The 23,571-nt window shown below is 37.2% G+C and overlaps 1 protein-coding gene and 1 long non-coding RNA gene across 8 annotated transcripts in view; one reads left to right on the top strand and one right to left on the bottom strand.

The window, feature by feature from the left end:
• LOC115430805 (uncharacterized) overlaps positions 1-23,571 on the top strand; it is a 636,483-nt gene that overhangs the window by 132,339 nt on the left and 480,573 nt on the right. The gene's annotated exons all lie outside the window — the stretch shown is intronic.
• The window catches only part of sema4d (sema domain, immunoglobulin domain (Ig), transmembrane domain (TM) and short cytoplasmic domain, (semaphorin) 4D), a 70,994-nt gene that overhangs the window by 17,924 nt on the left and 29,499 nt on the right, over positions 1-23,571 (bottom strand). For 6 of the 7 annotated variants that reach the window (XM_030151004.1, XM_030151002.1, XM_030150997.1 and 3 more), the window contains 8 exons: positions 14,851-14,984; positions 10,989-11,134; positions 10,834-10,896; positions 7,909-8,007; positions 7,720-7,813; positions 7,434-7,550; positions 5,527-5,678; positions 3,706-3,881 (listed from right to left, as the gene is read on the bottom strand). In XM_030151004.1, the coding sequence (XP_030006864.1) occupies positions 3,706-3,881; positions 5,527-5,678; positions 7,434-7,550; positions 7,720-7,813; positions 7,909-8,007; positions 10,834-10,896; positions 10,989-11,134; positions 14,851-14,984 (981 nt within the window). Of the gene's footprint in view, positions 1-3,705; positions 3,882-5,526; positions 5,679-7,433; positions 7,551-7,719; positions 7,814-7,908; positions 8,008-10,833; positions 10,897-10,988; positions 11,135-14,850; positions 14,985-15,076; positions 15,108-23,571 lie in introns of those variants that run through there. The other variant, XM_030151000.1, reaches the window with a different exon arrangement.

The following is a 23,571-nucleotide window of genomic DNA, read 5'->3' as shown; positions in this document are numbered from 1 at the left end:
AAAAGCAAGAAAGAAAAGGAATAAAGACAGAAGAATGAAACTCAGGATCTTAATTTTTGTTGTCCCCTGTGATTTAAATCCTTTAATTGTAATTTAGCCCCCCCTTCCAAGTCTACCTCCAGCCACTTTATGATTCTGAAACAGGCCTACAAAGTCAGACGGAGACTGAGACGGAGGTGATTAGTGTCTGAATGTCCAAGTGTGGATGTGAGACCAGAGTAGTTCAGGGAATCAATGAGTTCCATATGACAGAGAATCACAAGACACTTATGCAGAACCATATGAGACTCTGAAAGGGTTAGTTTGAGTTTTTCTACTAGTTTTACTTAGTACGAAAGCCTCATGTATGATGCATTTCCAATATTTACACCAGTGGTTTCCAACCTTTTTTGGCTTGTGACCCCATTTTAACATTATAAATTTCTGGAGGCCCCAGATTTTTTTTTTTGCTAAAATTATTATTTTTTGTAATCATGGAAGAGTTTGCTATACCATGTTGCAAATAAACATTAATTTTAGATGACATTTAGTCTATATAATGTATATTATTATGGACGGACGCAGAAAAGCCAGGTGTAGATTGTTGCACAAAGTGAGAATTTTATTTTCCTTGGTCAGGATATGTACAGTCAGTCCAGCTTGGATTTACAAGGCTGACAATTAATACTGACCAAACAAGAACTCAAACTATGAATTATGAAAGAGCTGCAGCATCTGAAACTGACCACAATGAACATTTGACAGATAAACAGAACCACAGTGCTTCAGTTTCAGACTCACAGTTTGTCATGTCTTTTATGGATTGGGATTGTCTCTCTCAACTCATCATATATTTTTTATTAGTAGGGTTTTTTTTTTTTTTTAATTTTTATCAATTACTAGAAATTTCAAGTGACCCCATTTGAATTCCAGGCGACCCCACGTCGAGTCCCGACTCCAAGGTTGAAAAACACTGATTTACACAGTTTTTTCTTGTCGTCATACCATCTTTTCCACAGGGACTGAAACCCTGAAATGCTCTTATACCAACACTGTCTTGGATTCAAACAGACAAATCAATTAACTAATGGAGGCAGTGGTTTTATGAGGGAAAATCAGTACCTTCTTATGAGTCCAGTGTTTCCAAACAGAGTCATATAACAGACTCAGACAGTTTGAGTGTTGGAAAGATTGGGCAGAATTGGACTGAAAACCTACATAGAGCACCATAGATTTCTTTTTTTTTTTCCATTTTCAAGTCAAGAGTCCTACTAGACCAGGGGTGTCAAACTCATTTTTGTTCAGATCCACATTCAGTCCAATATGATCTCAATTGGGTCGGACCGGAAAAATAATAACAGTGAAAAAAAGTATAATTACGTTGTGAAAATGTTTACATCTATAAAGTTTCCTTGAAAATACAAATAACATGAACAGCTTAAGAAAAATAAGTCCAATTTCAACACCTCAGTTTATCATTTACACATGTGCATTACAAATGACAGGTCACAGTGGATCAACAAATACACAAAACATTTAGTAACAAGCAGAACAGAATATTGCCTGTTCATATTTCAGATTATTCACATTTTTTGTGAAAGGACAGTTTATAGATGTCATTTTCCTTTTTTTTTTTTACACTAAAACAAAGTGACAAAATTTGAAGTTGTCATTATTTATAGGTTATTATGACAGTATTAGTGCACTGACCTGTGAGGAACCATGGGTTATATTAATACTGATATATAGGAACGGAAGTCAGTAAATGCATCGTTCCTGTTTTTAACTTCATTTTCCATTTTGCAGCATGATACTGCGCTTCCTGTCAACTGTTATGAGCAATGAAATGTGATTGTAAGGCTACTGTATTTCAAAGTTACACACACACACACACACACAGAGACCTTCCAGTATTATGGTATAGATTTTACAAGTCTGATCCACTTGAGATCCTATTGGTCTGTATGTGGATTAACTCTTTAAGTGCCAGACAGTTAAGGGGCTAATAAGCCTTAAAAGTGCCACAGAATTTGGCCGTTTTTCAGTATTTCGCGTCGTTTTTATAATATTTGAAGAATCCTGCAGGAAACCGCTCGGTAACATCCGACCGATTGCTGATTAGATCCAAAACGCACCGGACACAGCCGATTCATTATTGATCGTAATTTGCATAATTTATAATAATAATAATAATAATCTTTATTTATATAGCACTTTTCATACATTAAAAACTGTAGCACAAAGTGCTTTACATATCAGTTTAAAAATCAGTACCGCCCCCCACCCACACCCACCCACTCACCCGCACACACACACATATACATGCAAACCCACAAGCTCACACATACTTAAGAAGACTGACTGAGCACGAGTAGACCAGAACAAAAATGTACAAGTAAAAGTAAAACATCAATTTAGGAGGCGCTGTCTCAGGGAGCCATCCGCACCAGGAGGCAGCCGCCGACCCCGGCGACCAGGCACCAGCCACACAGCCCCGCATCCCAACTAGTGGGAGAGGGCCAACTGGGACCCCCACCCACCAGAAAGGAGCGGACCCCAGTGAGAGAAGGCGCTGCCACAGCCCCCGGAGTCCACAGCCGCCCCCCGGCATGGAGGGCTCCCTCTGATGAAACACCGGAGAATAAGAAACATTAAAAAGATATAAAAATATTATTCGGTCGCGTGACCTCAAATTCCCGTCTGCTTGGTCTCAAAAGGGGGACACAGAAAGAACGTCATCGAAATGTGAGAAAGAAATGGGGGTGGATGGTTTGTTTGTACACAAATGTGGCGTGTTCTCCAAAGCCGATCTGATCGGCCCGTGGCACTTTACAGGTTGTTTTCGTAAAGCCGATTTAATCGGCCCATGGCACTGAAAGTGTTAAAATGAGTTTGACATCCCATTGGTGGACTGGTTTTTGCCCACAGGTTGTATGTTTGACACCTGTGCACTAGAGCAATACTAAGACCAGCTCTATGTCATAAAGTGGGTGGGACGGCTCGAGGATTTTCAAACAGGGTTGTGAGTTGGGGACGTTTTCACCTGCAGGGTGGGGAAGCAAAATTTACAATATTTTGAGGCAGGGATTGAAAGACAGTGTATGACCAATTAGTTTATTGAAAGTCATGACAATTTATTTGCCACAAGAAAATTTACATAATAGAAAATATTTTTATTCAATGTGTCCTCCTTCTTTCTCAATAACTGCCTTCACACGCTTCCTGAAACTTGCGCAGTGTTCCTCAAATATTCGGGTGACAACTTCTCCCATTCTTCTTTAATAGTATCTTCCAGACTTTCTCGTAATAGTTTTGCTCATAGTCATTCTCTTCTTTACATTATAAACAGCCTTTATGGACACTCCAACTATTTTTGAAATCTCCTTTGGTGTGACGAGTGCATTCAGCAAATCACACACTCTTTGACGTTTGCTTTCCTGATTACTCATATGGGCAAAAGTTTCTGAAAAGGTATGGATAATAGTGTTAGGTATGATTCTGACATCAATATATGTTTGGTTTCAAAACAATTGACGTAGTGCCTGCTGAGAAAAAACAACTAAATGTTCATTGTAAATTTTGCTTCCCCACCCTGTATATAATACATATTTTAAACACATTTATTAATTTCTATGTCCATTATTCCCAGAAGTGAAGTTTCATTATAACAGAGTCATGTGATTTTGTTTACAGCTTTAGGGTTTAGTATGACTTTAAGGCACTGACCACTGGGAGGTGAAGACGCCATAGATGACTGTGTCCCTCCAGTCTGCCCCCTTCAGGATGAACACATCATGCACCACGTTGAAAACAAAGTTGAGCTCAGGCATAGAGCACACCAGCTTGGCTTTCAGGAAGGATGTCCACTTCTTCTGCAGGGTGCGCTGGCCACCGAGGTCCCCCTGTGGTGGAACAGGGAAAAGATGTGGGTCACATCTCACAATGCCTGAGATGGATAATCATTTAACCCTTGGATGCACAAGTGTCTCTTTCATAAATGGATAAAAAAATCATCCATATTAAAACCAATGTGTTTTTACAATTTTTTGGCATTTTATTACGCAAAAAATAATCATTTGTATTATATTTTGATTCACAAATTATGATTTCATGTTTGAAATATTTTTCATTTTTTAACATTAACAATTTTTTACAATTTTTTTAAATATCTATTTTGAAAATTTGAAAAGTATATATAGTATTTAACAGCAAAAGAACAATGTCAACATCCATTTTGATCAAAGGTTCAGATGAAATTCCATTGAAAATGACTGTGGGTCACCTATGGAAGGTTGAGGTAGTAATACAAAACCGCAATTTCATAAAATCTATAAAAGAGAAGTTAAAAATGTAAATGGCATGATGTCCATGACATATTTTTTGAAGAATACCTGGAATATGAAATAAAAACAACTTTTCATTACAAAGATATTGCAAGAAAACAACCTCATCGGGTCATTTTTGACCCATTTATGCATCTAAGGTAAGTGTGTGCGATATGACGATATTAGATTGAGAAGGATTAGAAGGTATCGATGATCCGACAAAGCAGAGAGATGGTGGAATCATCTATAATCTAATGAAGTCAGATTCATAGAGTATTCAGCGGATCTGGATGTAGTTATATGCTGACGCAGACACATCACGTCAGTTCACGTCTACGTCACGTGGATATCCCATTGTGTAGTGGGAGTCATGGCTGACAGCGAAACAGATGAGTCACTTTCTAAAAAGAACTCCACTTCCATCGTATGGAATTGGTTTGGCTTGTCCCCAAATGACAGAGTGCAAATTACAGTAACTTGCAAAATTTGCACAGATACATTCGCACGTTTGATGGCAACACTACGAACCTGTTCAATCACCTGGCAACGTGATATCATGACTCACATAAATACACACAACACTTTTAATTGGTGTGTTATCTGTACGCATTATCTTTCCGCGTTAATGTTCACGACGTCATTAACCCCCTGTCCAACCTGAACCGATGCATGTCCAAACAGTATGAGAGTCAAACTGCTGGAAGATCAGCCACACCAGGTAGAATTAAACAAAACCAAACAACTTTAATGCAAGCATTTAGTAAAGGCACTCTTTATGAGAAGAGTTGCAAATGGTGGAAAGAGGTAATGGAATCAGTGACTTTTTACCAGGTAAAAGACAAGCCAATTAGTCTCAAAGATCAATGCAAAGAATCATGATAAAATTGAGATCGTGATTTTATTTTTTAAAAATCGTGATATGATATTTTTGCCACATCTCCCACCCCTAATCTAAGGGGTGAAAAAGATCCTGCAAATTCGTAAAGTATAAAGACGGTCCTAACAGCACCGTTTAAAATTTATACTGAAAATCCGGTTCATTTGGAACCTGTATGTTCAATATGTCGATCAGATCTGACCGACTATATTTGTCCAAAAGCCAGAAATGAGCTCAAGTTAAAAAAGTGACAAGAAATTGGTGGAAAGCGTCATAAAAATGTGGTGGGTGTGACTGCAGAAGGATGCTGCTGGTATGCGCAGATGGTACATGGCGTGGGCTGACCTTACAGACGCGGGCCACCCTGGGGATGAGCAGCTTGCCAAAGAATTCGTACTCCACTGACACCTCAGTGAAGAAGTAATAGATTTTGTCATCCTCGCCATCTGCTCTGTTCCTCCCCTCCCTGATCACGTCAGCAAAAACGAAACTGGGCTCTGCAAACAAAACAAAACAAAATCAATGCAGAGACGGAAAAAAAGATGTTTACACTGGTATCGACAGAAAGGAAGAGCCTATGAAAGCCTTATTGTATTTACTATTCCCAAAAGACACTAATTATACATGATGTGGCAGAAATCTTATAAGCTTAAAAAAGACAGTTTAGGATGTTTGAAGAGCTCAGCAATAAAATGATTATGCCTTTAGGTTGTATTTAATCTACACTCTGAGATTCTGGTGTTTTACTTAAGTTTAATTTATACATTTTCAAGTTGAACAAACATCATCACTGCTTTTTTAACCTTCTACCTCTAGATTTGTGAAATGTTTGCCTGCTTGGCAAGTATTCGCAATGTTGAAGTTGTTTTTTTCCCCAAAAAAAGACAAGTGCATATTAATGAACCCAACACGGGCCAATACACAAGGTTATAACTGTTCTGACGATAAGGAAAGTATGGATAAATAACCATCTTTTACATTGTTTTTTGCTTGTTGAATAAGACCACAAACTGAACTCTTCTTGTTTTGATTTGACACAAATTTAAAATAATCCACGTAATCACTAAATAACAAAAATCAGATCAGAATCTACAGACTTGTACTGTTGCATCTTTTATGTTATTTTCATCTTGTGAATGTTTTAGGAATAATTTAAAACCACAATTAACTGTCTAATTTTTACTCTTTATGACAAAAACCAACAATTATACGTCAAATGTTATGTATTATATACAGCAGGGTTTCTGCAGGTATCAGCAAATCTAATTTAATGGCCTTTTTAATCCCACTTTAAACAAATTTAATGCCCATGTCCAACTGCAGGTACAGTTTTATATATAGTTTTATGATGGTTTATCGTCGACAGGCTTTAACCAGGTTCTGAATAGTTCCTCCTCCAATCACTGCCACTGAAACTTGCATTTTCCCATTTGTCAATCATTTGCTGATATTCCCTCCACTCTTTCACCACAGCATGAGCACGCTCACAGCATGTTGCATTCCAAGCATCTGGTGTTATGACTTCATGTATTGGCCATAAACAATAGACAATTAAAGGGTTCCACCTGTCAATCATCACACTATACTTCTGATCAAAATTATTAAATGTTTATATAATCAAAATACAACGTGAATCTCGATGCTTTTTTTCCATCAAGTGTATATAATTTTTTAATGCCTCTGGACATCAAATTTAATGCTTTTTAATGCCATTTAAGGCCTTAATTTTCACAAAATCTATTTAATGACTTTTAGTGTTTTTTAATGACCCGCAGAAACCCTGTACAGGTTTCTACAGGTTAAATTTAAGACTTTTTAAGACTACTTAGAACAGAATTTAATGTCCATTTCACAGCCTATTTCATGGCCATGCTGGCAAACAAGTCTTTTTGTTGGACTGAATGTTTTGTGATCATTTCTCACCAGGGACTGCAAAGTTAGCCATAACTGGTTCTTAATTTCAACTACTGTAACTGAGTAGACAAATGTTACTTTCTTTGCAGCTCGGACATTTACACATTTAAACACAATACAGTTTATGTAAAAGTTTATAGCAACTAAATTTAAGACCTACCATATCAAATTTAATAGCTTTTAAAGACCTTTTTAAGGTATTAAATGCAGATTTGTAAATTCAAGACTTTTAAGACTTAGGACCCTGCAGGAACCCTGTATATAGAAGTAATGATTTGAAATATATTGTGACAATTACTGATACAATTAATTTACGTTATCTCCTTTTCTTAACTCACCGTTGAGCCATGATGTGGAGTACTCGGTCCTGAGCAGGGACTGGGATGGAGAGTATCTGGAAATAATCGGTTCACTGCCTAAGAAGTTATAAGCTGTCCCTGAGTACAGCTCCCCATCTGATGAAAAAAAAACAAAAACAGGGAAAATAAAAGAGCAGAAAAAAAAGGAATTTATTGTCCAGTAAGTCTGTTTTGCCTCCCAGAATAGGACAGATTATTGGGATTATGCATTTAACTGCAAGGCTGACAACTGTGAGCATTCAGATAAAACTGGTCCTGTACTCACCAACCATGACCGTTGTAAAGCTCTGAGAGGGGTCAAAGGAGCACTTCCCCCGACCGTCTTCACGTTGACCCGCCAAAGAAAAGTCATCCAGGTTCTGACAGGAGGAGAAAAGTTAGTTAAAGAACGTCACGTGTTGTTTGGAACATGCAAATGTGTGTTTTAAGGAGGGATAAACAAACATGAACCTACCAGGTAGTCGCACTGAGGCTGAAAGGCGTGAGTTCCGCAGACATACAGCCGGTCATCATCGACCACCTGAAGCACTCGGATGTAATTTAGACAGTCTTTCTGCAAATCAACAGTGAAATCATTGATATTTTTGCTGTAAAAAATAAGGAAAGTCACGCTACATCTATATAGAATATGTATGTAAAGAAGTTCATAAAACAGATGAGTCCTGACCCTCTGTCCTGTAAAGAAAACACCTGTTTTCAGTAACATTATAACTTTATTGGATTACAATGATGTGCTCTTTGTAAATGCACCCGAACAGTACTTACAGGGGTTGGACAAAATAATGGAAACACCTTAAAAAATCAACAAAATATAATTTAATATGGTGTAGGTCCACCTTTTGCGGCAATTACAGCCTCAATTCTCCGAGGTATTGTTTCATACAACTTGTGAATTGTTTCCAAAGGAATTTTAAGCCATTCTTCAGTTAGAATACCCTCCAACTCTTTTAGAGACGATGGCGGTGGAAATCGACGTCTTACTTGAATCTCTAAAACTGACCATAAATGCTCAATAATGTTGAGGTCTGGGGACTGTGCCGGCCATACGAGATGCTCAACTTCATTAGAATGTTCCTCATGCCATTCTTTAACAATTCTAGCTGTATGGATTGGGGCATTATCATCTTGAGGTGAAGGTGTTTCCATTATTTTGTCCAACCCCTATATAAATGATGGGTGATATGTGGGTGCTCCTACGAAACTGGTCCTAAAAACAGGACAGAGGGGCTAAAAATTCAAACCAGATGTAGACTAATGTCATGAAGCAAGTTTGGAAGCACTATGGGTCTATTTTAAAAATAAATATTTACTGAGACAAAAGAGAAACTATTTTTCAGATTAAACACATTTTAATATTTTTTATGCTATCTTTCATACAAATATCTGCATGTAACACGGTCAAAAGGACACGAAAATTACGTGCTACTGTTTTTAAAAAAATATCTTTTTATTCTCTCACGTGTAGGGGTGTGAGAAAATATCAATTCTGCAATATATTACAATATTTCATTTCTTAATACTGTATTGATATTAAAAAGTACTGTATCGATATTTTTAGATCTTTTTTTAAATGCAGATATTGTGGAGGTTCATTTTTGTTTTGGTTTTTTTGTTTATATTTTATTTATTATTATTGAACACTCTTTTATTGAATAATGTTAGTTCCTTTGTTGAGGTTGCATAAAAATAATGTTATAATGTTAGTTCTGAAATAATAGAATATGAACATTTGAACCGGATCTTAAGCTGTAATATCTGTAAAACATAATTTAAGTTTTAACACAGGAACATTTTGTAATATAGCATTAGATCCTGCTCTGATCAAATAAAAATGTGTTTAGTATTTGTGCATATTTCTGGTGTAATTCAATTCTTCAAGGAAATAATCATTTTAAAAAAAGAAAGAAAAAATTGCCTTTTAACAGTATCTTGATATATAGTGATAAATCGTATTGCGATCCTAGTATTGTGATTTGTATCGTATCACCAGATTCACCCCTACTCACAGGTACATTATGGTGTTTAACAAAAAATGACCACTGTTGCAAACTGATTCGTGATTTATTTGGACATGATGGGTTACACGTAAAACCTTGAATGAGACTGAGATTCATGAAAAACCCACATGTCTGGATTACGAAAACCGCTAGGATCGACACATTTAACACAGTGTCTTTATTTATAGTCTGTATAGGACCATTTACAGACATGTTTTCAAGACAAAATGCACTGACACCTAGGTAGCTTTTCATGTCCTTAATTTAGCCCCAATATTTGATTAAAAATTCAATAATTTTGGGACGGCTCAGAGCAAGAGTATAATTTTTTCTCCTGAGGTCATCATTTGGTACATCATGGGGGGAAATATGTCTACATTTCCCTTTTATTATTGGGTCTAAGAAGATGGAAAAGTGCCAGGTACCAAAATGTACCCAGTTTCATAGAAGCACCTACATACTATTGTCATTTACCTTTTAGTACTGGCTCTGGAGAACATGTATGCCACTGTACTCCGTGGTGTACGCCGTTAAGTGTCCATCTCTGAATGACTACAGACTTTCACACTGGTTGGTGTTTATTTAGAGATCTCAACTTGTGCTGCTTCATTTTTATCTTTATATATACACATCAGTAAAAATCAAATATAATATAGTGATTCAAAAAATCATGGGAAGGAATGCCTCTAAGACTCCAAAAAAGTTTGTTTGAGGTGCTCTTTGGAAAAGGGATTCATAAAGTACATAACAAACAGGAAGGAAACTCCAAGGCACTCTATTTAAGCATTAAAATGCCTTTATTTTCATGGCATGGTCATGTGTAGACCCTGTACTATTACAGGCTAATGTGCTGCACCTACTGTATTTGTATGCTACCCAAGCCACATTAATGTAAAATCAAAGTGGAGAGCATTGAAACTAACTCAAATTCCCAGATCTAATAATTGCAGCTGCTCCCCAGATGCTTTTCCAAGTTTTTGTGTGCATGTACTTTTAGTATTTCTTTTGTCAAGAAATGTTCTTGTGGACGGACCGCCCGACTCCAAAGCCAGGCACCCACGTCTTCCACACACAGAGGCAAAATGACACGACTAAAACAGCAACTAAGCCTTTTGAAAACCAAGGGGAAAATTCTACAAATGGACAAAACAGATGCACGACACAGTAGCAAAAACAACCACTGACATACATAACTGATAAACTGTGGTAAGTTTGATGGAAAAGCAGTATTTTTTTTCCAGTTATATGGTGGAAACTAAAAAATGACAGACAGACAGACAGACATGCTATACAGCCCCACATTATCTGCCAAGGGGATAAAAAAGTATGTGATATAATAATAAACAGTAAAACGATATTCATTTTGAAAATATTCAGTGTACCTCTTTGGATTTCCCTTTAAGCGTGCACATCAACATGGGGGTTTCTTCCACTGTCCACTGAACCTGACAATGTTAAAATACAATCCACATTAACACTTAATTAAATTAACCATTTCTCACTCTGAATCAATTTAAAACCATTCATCACTGAGTACCTTGTTGTTTTTTATGGTCACATTCTTCTTATTAAGTTCAAAGACAGCCTCTCTCGCTCCCACGTACAAAGCATCCCTTTCTTCACTCAGCAATAACGTTGAGTAGTTGAAGATCCCAGGCTCCGAAAACTCCATAAGATCTACATCTGGAAAACAAAACAGAAAACAGTGTCAGAGAGAGATTTACAGTCAGGATGAGCCTTAACTCGTAAAGACCCAGTGCTACTTTTCTGGAAGTTCCCAAATGAATTTTCTCTTTATTTAACCTTTCATAAGTGATTTATTGCCATTTATTATAATATTATCCAGTGTATTTTGCATTTTTCAGTGTATATTATGTATTTTCCATTAGTCAATTTCCAAAGTTTAATTCAGATGTTCATTAAAGCTCAGAGTTAATTCAAAAGTTATTATATCAAAACAGAGAAAACAGAAGAAAAAGTGAAATTTTCAGTAAAATCTATCAATAACTAAACATAAACCCAGTGTGTCCATCCACTGTCACTGATCCAACTCCATGGGTTTTACTGGTGAAACAGCGTTGTAGAAGATGATGGTGTTTCCATGGTAACTACAGAGCCTCTGAACGTCCAAATGGGTCATATCTGATGACCATGAAAAGATGAATATCTGTATTTTACACCGATTATTTACATGTATTGATAGGATCAGTGGATCAATGGGTATTAAACATTTTAGATCAGTAGATGCTTTTGGTTGGTGATGGATGTTTGGGTCTTTATGTGGGTTGTGGTATTGCAGTTTTTTTGTTTTTACCATTGTTGGTATGTAATTATTATCATATAAGTTGATGGTTAACTGTTACCTGTGGTAACACCACCAGGAATTTTGGTCACTGGTGGAGGTTTGGGTCTTTATGGGTTAAATAACACACAGAGTTTGATGGGAGTGTCTCATGTACTGAATGTTGTGACTGATGGTAAACCTGGTGGATAGTTTGTGTCGAGTGTACGTGGACTCGGGTTGGACATACACACCACAGTGATAACAGGAAACGCACTGATGGAGTCAAAAAGTAACTGTGCAGTAGCAGAGAAAGAGTTAAAGGGGAAGCTGTGTTTGCTCTCATTATGTGAGGTGTTTAACGAAGCTTTATATGTCAACCGCAGTAAGCAAACAGAGCTTCAGTAAACTGTTACAAGTTGAAAATCTATGAATAGACTAGACTAGACTAGACTAGAATAGAATAGAATAGAACAGAATATCTTTATTTGTCATTAGTGGTTTTTCCATTAGACATCTGTGTAAAACTACCAATATTTACTAAATGTCGAAAACACAGAAGGGCGTAATGCCGTTTTTTTTCATTAAATCACAAATGCGATGATTTGTTTATTCATTATTGCAAGATGACACAAGAAGTCATTCCATAAACATGGTGACAAACATATATATTATGTTGATTTACAGATATATTCATTATTATTATTATTATATATTACCCCACTATTCCATACAAAATTAAAAAATGATTCGGTTTCCTGGTGTGTCCACACCTAACGCACCATGTTTCTTTTATAACTCTGCTTCTTTGCTTGTTGTAAAGTCCGTCAACGTCCTTTTTTTTTTTCTTCATGTGACTATTTGCGGAAAAGGTCTTTCCATTGCAGTTTTGCGTGATATACTAATTTCGCTACGCCTGAAAAACCACCTCTTGCCAGCGCAAAAACTTTTTATCGAAAAACAAGAATTTTGCCATAATTGTCGATTTCCCGTTAAGCAAATTTTTATGCACAAGTTATATTCGTGCAGTTTGAGGGTCAATGAAAAAGCAACTATTGTAACACATACAAAGAAATTCAAAGTGCTATCCAGTCTGTACATCAAATTTAAAACCTACCATAAACATACAAATAAAAGCGGCTAAATAAAAGGTTCAAATAAATAGTTAAAACAAAACACACAAGCAGAAATCCATCACTCACTCACACACATGCAAACATTCTGTTATTGCACTGATTCCTTAAAGAACATGTTCTACATCATGTGTTTGTCTGTATTGAATGTGGTAATTGTTGTTGGGTAAAACCTGTTCTTAAATTTGTTTGTCCTTGTCTTGATTGTTCTGTATTGTCTGCCTGATGGCAACAGTTCAGAGTATGGTGAGACTCAGAAGTGTGTGTGTGTGTTAAAATTAGGGAACAGGTGTTACCTACTAATCTATTGTTAACGGTGTCTGAGTGTTTTGATACGGTATGAAGGTGAAACCTGCGACAGTGAGTAATTATTTTCAGCCATGACAAATTAACAGTATCTACTTTCGTTTCAGGTGATGCCGCCTCTAGAGATCTCATACTGTCAACAGAAGGTGGCGCTATAGGCTACTTTACATATGACTGGAATAAACAGAAGAAGAAGTAGAGCATTTTGTTGCTGGTTTTCCAAATTAGGTCATAATTCAGCTTGTTCTGTTTTCACACTGTACTAACTGGACATATTAAAATCAACCCTTGTTTGAAGGGAACTTAAAGAAAGGGAACTTAAAGAAAACAAGTGACAAAGTAGGCGGAGCTTACCAATACCCCCGCCCGGTCGCACAACACTTTGCCTCTCCTGCTCACTCTGGAAACCCAGGGATTACGTTTGAGTCTTAACTTTCAATCTTTTTTAAAAACTTTGCAAAAATTGGTAATAATGTAAAAATTGAGAGAAAGGCACATGTAAAAAATGTGTGAAATTTGAAAAGAATTGGGCAAATAATGTACGAGAGATGAGTTGGACAAAAATTTCGTATGGATGGATGGAATTCCTGGTATATCTTTTATTATTTAAATCTTTTATTTACTTTACTATAATAGAAGAGAACACACTCGGTGCTACTAACTGGTCTACCTTCTCAAAATAAACAGATTGACAAAAGAATCAAATTGTTGTGTAGAAACTCAATTAAGTATTTGATGCTCAAAATTTGTAATAATTTTCCCCCCCAAATGTTGAGATGAAACCAATGCCAATGAATAAGTATAACAATTTTGCACAAAACATTTTTTTTTTGTTCTGTCACAAATACAATATATTTCAATACGTCTATGTAAACAGGTTCTTAAAGGAGTGATATTTTACTTTTTTAAATGGAATTATGCATTTTCAAACATTTCCCTGAGGTCTACACAAACTGTAAATGCTCTGCTTGGGTCTGAATTCTTCATTAATTCAACTCCACAGGTCCATTTTCAACAATATTTCTGAGTAATTATACATTTTGAGCACTGGCCCTTTAAATGCAAATGAGCCACTTCATGCCCCACTCCCTCCAGGTTGTTGACCATGCTTTCAGTCCCGTTTACCCTCTTGTGTTCACTATTACAACCAACAACTGAACCTTTTAGGTAATCGGGTCAAAGTTTAGACATATTTTCAGTTTGTACTACAACCGCTGCTGCTGATAAACAATTATGTCGTACTCGGAGAAATGTTCGTCAGAAGTCTTGACCTTATATGTGCAAATGTCACGACATAACTAGTTATAGACGTAACAAATTAAGAAGCAATTTAAACAGGTTGTAGAAATCCACTCGATTTTTGCCGGAATGAATATAAAGATAGTTTTGCAGCACCTGGAGGGTTCAAATTCAAACTGTATGAACTATTAGGGTCCAAATACACAAATAAATGAACCAAAGACTAATAAAGGTGGGTTTAGATAAATATGACCCCTTTAAGAGTAAAAGTCAATTTATAACATTAGTAGAATTTACCAGAAATAGTTTAAGATTTTTGAGGCTCAGATACACTTAAATATGACAGTATGTGTGTGTATTATATTTTTATTATATGTGCATCTACTCTGTACTAATGCATTTTCAGTAACCAAAATGATCTTTTCTGTCTCAAGCCTTACCTTGGCGTCTCCAGGATGCTCGAGGCACAGCATGAGGTCCATGGGTGGATACCTCCAGGAGCAGCCCCAGGAAAACCCCCAGCACACCAAATCCCATGTTAGACTCTGATAACTTCGGAACGGTGAAGTTTCCTCTGTAAAACAACAAACGCATGCAGGCACCAAAAGTTACAGCTGCACACTGGAAAATCAGGAGGTAGAAAGGAAGCCTTCCTCACATGCTGACATCATGCAGCACTGTCGCTGAAAGGGGGCAGTCATCAAATCCACTGTCTTTACACTGAAAGCTGCCAGCACTGATTCATCCTCTTTTGTGTGGCTTTAGAAGGCTAGTGTCATGTGAGTTCAGATGAAATGCAAAAGCATCTTGTGGAGACAATCAAGGTTTCAATGAATTTGCAACTGAACTCACGAATACTTCTCTTGAGGAACGAGGTCAGTTAATTAGTGTGGCTGTTTTAACTTTTATGGATAAAGATTTGTAAACTGGGCCATATGTTCCTTATTTGTCCTGTAATTTAAGAGCTTTTCAATAAGGGGTTAAAAACAAGTATTGTATGAAGTCATTTCACAGCACAGATGTCATTAAAATCATGACCTAATGCTGCTAATGACCTTTTATACTACATATATGACCAAAGGAGGAAACTCTGCTGTCTAGTCAAAAAACAACTTCATCTTTCTGCTCTTTCATAACAAACAAATGTGTGTATAAAGTACCAATTCAACCTAATTACCACAGTAAAAGTGAATTATGTTGCCTTCACGTGCTATCAGGAAGACGATCCTTTCCACGAGGGCTGCGCGATTAATCAATTTTAAATCAAAATCGGATTTTTTAAATTAGAACGATTTTTAAAAAAGGGGAATTGTCAAATCGATTTCATCTCTCTCATGCCTCCGAGCTGTGTGCCTGCAGGCTACTGTAGGCTCCTCCCCCTATCTGTTAGAGCAGTCTTTCACAGAAGTCTGTGCAATGACCACGGACGTTAAATCTGTGATGGGCCGCAGTAGTGATACCAATGTAAGCCGTGGTTTCAAGCACAGATCCAGCAATTCAAATGTAACTGCATGAGGATCACTCATCTTACATTTTCCTGCACAGATCCATAACGTACTGTTTTCTTCTGATCCAGGTCAGGGTCGTGGGGGCAGCAGACTCAGCAGAGTAGCCCAGACAGCCCTCTGCCCAGACACATCCACCAGTTATGGGGATATAATCCCCCCAGCGTGTCCTGGGTCAGTCTCTTCCATGCACAGATCCCCCAATTTAGATATAACCGCACGGGGATCATTCATATTACGTGGTCCACGCACGCACACACGACTGATGCCTGTCACTGACTTACATTGGTATCACTTCTGTGAGCCGATCATGTGATACCATCACAGATTTGAGATAGGCAGCAGTGTCTTGCATTGCAGGCTGATCGCAAAAATGACATGCTGACTTCTGTTGTCTTTTGTAGTTTACCCAAAAATGGAAACTCAAGTTTCTAAGAGGAAAAAAAAAATTGGGATTTTGTTTTTGGCCAAAATCATGCAGCCCCCCATTCCACTAATGAATTCAAAATTACAAGTGTTGTGCTTTTGTTGTTGTAGCAAAATTAAAAATGGCTGACACACTGTTTATCGTGGCCTACTACTTGGGTAAACAATTTTGGACATGCTAATTCCTTTGCTACAGCATTTTTTTTTTTTGCAAATTATGCATGCAATAAATAGGCAAAATCATCAGCAAACAGTAGGAGAATGTTAATAAAGCATTGTTTATCCTTCACGACGAGTCCTTCCTTGCTCTCCACCATATTGAAAAGGTCAAAGGTTATTTTAATCTCAGCAGCTCACAGATCAAATTTTTTCCCAGTTTTCCAGTGGAAAATACAACATGAGGGGGCGTTCACGTGCAATTTTCAAATTCATAGCCAGTATTTACCATAATTCCCAAAGCATGTGAAAGCAGGATCAGTCCAGGTTCTAAAGATAAGAATACAAACTATGCCTTTGGACATTTCTTCCAGATATCTGTGTGCAAAGTGATCTCAACCTCAAGTCATGTTAACATAACGTGAAAAATATTAAACCAATCTAACATCACATCAAATTCGAACAACAGACTGAACATAAACCTATCTGCTTCATCTAGTTTCAGTTGACTTGAGTAACCGCCTTTCCTTCTGGCATTTCTACATCCTAGTATCCTCGTGTCTTTTACGTTATTTTCAGCTGGTTGAATAAGAACTCAGATTGCTCTCACTTTGTTCACTTTGTTTAATACAAGAAAGAGAGAAACTACTTTTCCTGCTGCATCCTTTTCATCATGTTTAGTCTTATTGTCTTGGTACACAGTATACACAGATGGACACACCAAGGATTCATTATTAGATTAAAATTAGTGTTGATGTTGTGAAGGTGCAAAAGCAGGTAAAATGTAAAACTTATTCTCCTAAAATGCATTAACACCAAAGAGACAAGGCCATTTTGAAAATCTAAGAGGGAGAAAAAAAAATTTGTAGTAACTGTAGGTAGTAAAAGAAAAAAAGTCATCAAACAAAGTACTGATAAGTGAAAACTTAGGGCAGAAACTAAATACTATATCAGAATTCAGCTTCTTCACCTCAGCCCAAAGCTCATTTAATTCCTGCTAATGACTGTCGACAAGGGATGTAAACAATTAATCAACTATCAATTAATTGTCGATAAGACTTTGCTCGATTAAATTATTAATTGTCGGTTCATTGCCTTTCTCCGTTGAAATCTCGCTCCATCATGTCAGGTACTGATGCAAAGTCAGAAATGCCCATTTCTTCTAAACTGCCCCTCTTCAGATCCATTTACCGTAAATTCCAGACTATAGACCACACCTGAATATAAGCCGCAGACCCTAATTTTAGAAAGAAAATCAATTTTGTACACGTATAAGCCACGCCGGTTTATAAGCCGCGGGTGTCCACCAGTGGCGATTTCTCATAGACTGCAAGAGAAGCCCGGCTTCCCCTATCATTCCGAAAATTACATGGTTAAATATGTTTGGTTGTGTTGACATTTCATTGACTACATGTGTTAAAACATGTTCATCTCACAGACGAGTTTGTTCAGAATCAGCTTTATCACAAATCATCAGACTAGATGTTGTTCACTTCTCATACATTCCCGTTACGCTGTTTCCTCGTACGATCTATGGTCAGTGCATTTCCCCGTTGAAGCCTGGCTTCTATGGGAGTCTACGGGACCGAGTGGAACCTTTTTTTTCATTGCGTCAAAACTGGATGGTAATTGGATAAAGGTTTTCTTTGAGTTCAAATGAAATTATTCCCTGTATGTAAATGGGTATGATATGTGTGAGCTTGCTGTCATATCTACAGGTTGATTCGTTGTTAATATGATGATTAAAAAACAAAAGACAAAAAACGAGGCAATAAAAGGATAGTAATAAAAGCACATTTTCTCTTTCTTTTTTTTTGTCGGTGGACTTATCGGGGTTTCCTTTGGATTCATGCCGATACGGGATTGACTTGCTTTTGCGAGGGCTGTGGATTCACGGACTTAAAATGACTTGAAAGACACTTGAAAGTGAACAAATTTTTGTTTTTCGTTAGAGTAGGACTTTTAATTTATTTTTAAAATATAAAAACAAGTAATTATGTCTGTTGTAATTTCATTTTCATTTAACATTACGCACGACGTGCAGTAGGGGACGAGATGCCACGGTACTTGGCACCGTGCTGTGGTACCTGGTACTGAGCTGTGGTACCGAGCTGAGCTGTGTTACCGAGCCATGGTCCCACGGCGCCATGGCACCTGGCACTGAGCCATGGCGCACCGAGGTGGTGCCGCGGCGCGGGGCCAACGCTAGGTGCCGTGGCACCGCGGCGCCACCGGCACCGAGCCGTGGTACCGGAAGTGAGCCACCGGTGGTGTCTGTGCCTCAATATGCACTAGCTGCCTCTCACAACGTACGCATTAATTCTGAGATGCTTTAAATTTATGACGGTCTCTGGAGAGCTTTATTGGGTGTTTTCATTCAGAGTTTTGTTTTGTATATTTGTGAAACAATATTAACATTTGAAGGTTTACTATTTTTCCTTAAAAGTTCCCCTTTTGTGTGTGTTAATATTAACTTTATAAAGGTTAAGTTGTTAATGTTATCCATTCCTGCATACCTGGTAACAATAGACAGATTCTTCCCTGGGGTGTGGCAGGCAATAAGGTCAAATCATCGTATAAGCCGCGTTGGAGTATAAGCCACAGTGTTTTAAGCGTGGGAAAAAAGTAGCAGCTTATAGTCCGGAATTTACGGTATTTTATTGAATTTCTCTGCACATTTTTTTTAGTTCTTCAGTGTCATTGTTTGTGCTCTATCCAATGGAACAAAAAAAAAAAAAAATCAGTCATCAAGGAATATGACATGCTTTTTTCATGAAGTACATAAACGGTATGTAGCTTTTATTCTTATAGACCCTATCCAAAGAGAAATTCAGGTTCTCAGGAAAATCGCTGCTTATCAATTAATCATTAATTGATCAATAAGGTCAACCAACTAATGATTAATAGATTAATCGATAAATTGCATCCCTACTGTCTACTTATACAGGGTTTCTGCAGGTATCAGCAAATCTAATTTAAAGGCCTTTTTATGGCGCTTTAAACAAATTTAATGCCCATATCCATCTGCTGATACAGTTTTATAAATAGTTTTATGACAGTTTACCATCCACAGGCTTTAACCAGGTTCTGAATAGTTCCTCCTCCAATCACTTCTGCTGGAACTTGCATTTTCCCATTTTTCTGACCTTTGCTAATATTCCCTCCACTCTTTCACCACAGCATGAGCACGCTCACAGCACGTTACATTCCAAGCATCCGGTGTTGTGAATTTGTGCATCGGCCATAAACAATAGACAATTAAGGGGTTCCACCTGTCAATCATCACACTATACTTCTGATCAAAATTATTAGATGTTTATATAATCAAAATAAATCATGAATGGCATATAATATATGTCACCTGGAAATACTTATAATGTAATAACATATCCTGTAAAACAAAATTGGCAGTACTCTATGGTTTTTGTAATTCTTTTTGTTTGTTTGTTTTTTTTTTTTTTTTTGTGTTTTTTTGTTGAATGTGTGTTTTTATGGGGGTTTTTTTTGCTGTTTTTTCTTGTTTGTTTTTTTTTACATTTGATTTTCACATTTTTATTGATATATTTTCTTATAACTATATCCTGTTGTATCACTTTAAAATATTTAATGAGTGGAAAGAAAGAAAAATCAATAAAAAGCGAATTACAAAAAAAACAAACCAATATGACAAAATGTTTAATAAATTGTAAATGTAAATATAAATGGTGAATAACAATGCTTTTTTTCCATCAAGTGTATTTAATTTTTTAATGCCTCTGGACATTGAATTTAATGCTTTTTAATGCCATTTAAGGCCTTAAGTTTCACAAAATCTATTTAATGACTTTTAATGCTTTTTAATGACCTGCAGAATCCCTGTTTTACATGTTTCAGAATGGGTGGGACCAAAGCACAGGGTGAAGTTGACATGGCTCAAAGTAGCAGCTCATTTGTACCGAGCAGCAGAGATACGCCTGCAGCTGGTACAACACGACTACATACAAATTAATGCGTCTGATTAAAGAGCTGCAGCCGTCCAATTACTGTTTGTTGTGTCTCGGTCTGTGAAAAAGAGTTCTGATTAATGTTTAGCACTTGAGTTTAGTTGTTGACCTTTGGGTTTCATAGCAACTTAACACCTCAGGAGGAGGCTTATTGTTCTCTGCCAGTCTCCTGTGAAGACAAAACCAGGGGTGTATCCATTCACCTCGCGTGATTATCACGAGTGTGACGGTGATGATAACGGCGTTCTTGGCGCTTCTTATCAGATGCAGGTGTTTTCCATTTACCGATCTGCAGCACATCCTGATCTTTGGGCGTTTTTATCAGCTCTCTTTCCTGCTGCATTCATGTGAGGATGAGCTGGTTACAGACACCATTAGGCTCTGCAGTGCCATTTGAGTAACAGTTTCTTATCCAGACCCACCTCAAGGGGTTTATGTTGGCCAATAAGACCTGAAGGTAAGGTTATATTCACTGCTGTGGGTCTTTTCTAAGGCTCTCAGCAAGAAAAACACATTAGACACAGCACCAGAGCAAACCATGCAAAACTAAAGAGCATCAAAACTATCTAAAATGACATTTGTCAGATCTAATAGTTGGTCCACAATGAACTTTTTTTTTTACAAGTTAGCAAGTCAATTTAGGATCTTTTATATTTTACATCTGCCATCCCGCTTTTCCAACTTATTATACACAACACTAATCAAATTCCATCACTAATTATTACTCACAAAGCCTCCATCTACCAGCCTAATGCTTCCAAAAGAACACAAAACAGCCACTAAAACAGCTTATAACCCTGAGGCAAGACCCTGGAAATGCACGTCATGACGTATTCTCTATACTTGTTCAAATTAGATGAATTACTAATGATACATTTATCCAACCATTCATTTTCTTCTGCTTATTTGGGTCTGGGTTGTGGGGGCCTAAACAGACAACCCCAGATTCATGTCACTTCTCTCATTAATCTACAGCATTAGCAATGTAGTAGGTTTTTAAGAACCAACTATGTGATTGTGCTCTCATTTTTCTTTTTTTGTCTCTGTCGTTTTTTTATCCAATACACTGAATATATCTGTTTAAAAAAAAAAAAGAACATGTTTCAATCCATCGGTTTTAGGTCAGCAGGAAAGCCAGGGGAAAATCAAAAGCTTTAAAGCTCAAACATTAAAATAATTCTCTAAATCTGTTCTCAATCCTACTTGTAATACTTGAAAAATTTGCCAAATGTAAGGCACAGCTAGAGTGAAAATTTAGGTCAATTTTCGTCAACAAAATTCATTCTGACATGGACAGAAGACAGATTACATCCTTTTACATGTTAAATGTAATTAATGCAGAAATTATATTTACTCTTAATTTTAAGATTTTACTGCAACCGCCTCTGCTCTGACTTTACATTGCCAAAGGCTTTCTCGATGTGCATACGTCATGACATACATATACATATTTTCTTGAAGCTCATGTTACTATGATGCACAGACAGAGGGTTGGTCTGGCTCAGAGGTGTCACACTCATTTTAGTTCAGTTCCACATTCAGCCCATTATGATCTCAACTGGGCTGGACCAGTAAAATATAAACAGTGAAATAGCTAAAATTACATTATGAAAATGTTTACGTCAACAAAGCATTCTTCAAAAAAATGTGAATAACATGAACAACCACGGACAAGCTGAAATAGATGCAATTTCAACAATATTATGCCTCAGCTTATCATTTATACATGTGCATCACAGATTACAATGGATCTACAAATACACAAAACATTTAGTAACAGGCAGAATATTACTAAAATCATACTTATTTCTCGCAAAATGTTTCAAGTTGTTCATATTTGTTCAGGTTATTCACATTTTTTGCAAGGATAGTATGTAAATGTAACATTTTCAAGTAATTTCACTTGGTTTTTTTTACACTAAAACAAGACAAAAATATCATTATTATTATTATTATTATTATTATTATTATTATTATTATTATTTAAAGGTTATTATGACAGTATTTAACTGGTCTGACCCACTTGACATTGAATTTGGTCTATATGCGACCCCTGAACTGAAATCAGTTTGACACTTGGTCGTTAATATCTTCAGTGTAATTTTTGCATTTTACAAATTCGTCCCACGGGCCGGATCAGACCTTTTTGGCGGGTTGACTTTGGCCCGTGGACCATATGTTTGACACCCCTGGTCTAGCTGGTCAGGTGGCTATGTGCAGTTTTCTCTTCCTCAGAGAGTAAAGTGATCTGGCACAAAGCCGGTTCTTCTGGTTTCCGCGACACAGCTCATCAGAAGTACCTGAAGTACCCGCAGCACACCTTCACGGAACGGCTGATCCAGGCATTCAAACAAGGGGATTAAAGAGGTCACCGGGTCTTTTACCATGAGGATTAGACAACACAACTTTTCACACACAGGAGTAATTTCTGCAATGAACTCCCACAGGAAACTACTGTAAAAATAATCACATCATTTGTCTTCATTTGACATTTTTTAACTGAAATCAGAGAACGGTTTCACTAGCCAGAAACAAATAGACTTTTGTCAACCACTTTTTAAATGACCTAGTAGCACCATTGTGCCTCATTACACTCAAATATAGGTTAGTAATCAGTAACCCAAAGGGGGGAGATGGATCATATAGCACAGCATGGACACACAATCAATGAGGACTACCACAGCTAGACAAAAAGAGGGGGAAGGTAATTGATTATTGATTCCCTTGTAAACAACGATTAATCACCCGAGAGGAATGACCCCACTAGTACACCTCTGATGTTTTTTTTTTCCTACAAGGGCTTCCACCAAGCAAATCTGGTAACGATGGAATTCCACCCCAGCTTCAGCCCTAGCCATGGACTCTAATTTTCTAAAGAGGGGGTCAAATACACAAGGACCCATTGTTTACTGAAGATGAGGGGAGCCTCCACTCATGCCCCCCCCCCCAGTCCCAGCCACATCATCACTTCAGAGTAGTGAACAATGAACAGAGAGTGAGAAAGAGAGAGAGAGAGGGGACAGAGTGGACGCGAAGGAGAGACGAAGGATAAACGACTGAGGGAACCGAGGAGAGAAACGAATCTCATCGT

This window comes from Sphaeramia orbicularis, chromosome 12 (genome assembly GCF_902148855.1).
Source record: "Sphaeramia orbicularis chromosome 12, fSphaOr1.1, whole genome shotgun sequence".
NCBI classification, from domain to species: Eukaryota; Metazoa; Chordata; class Actinopteri; order Kurtiformes; family Apogonidae; genus Sphaeramia; species Sphaeramia orbicularis.
The sequence above is the reverse complement of the archived record's forward strand: the minus strand, read 5'-3'. Positions and strand labels throughout refer to the sequence as shown.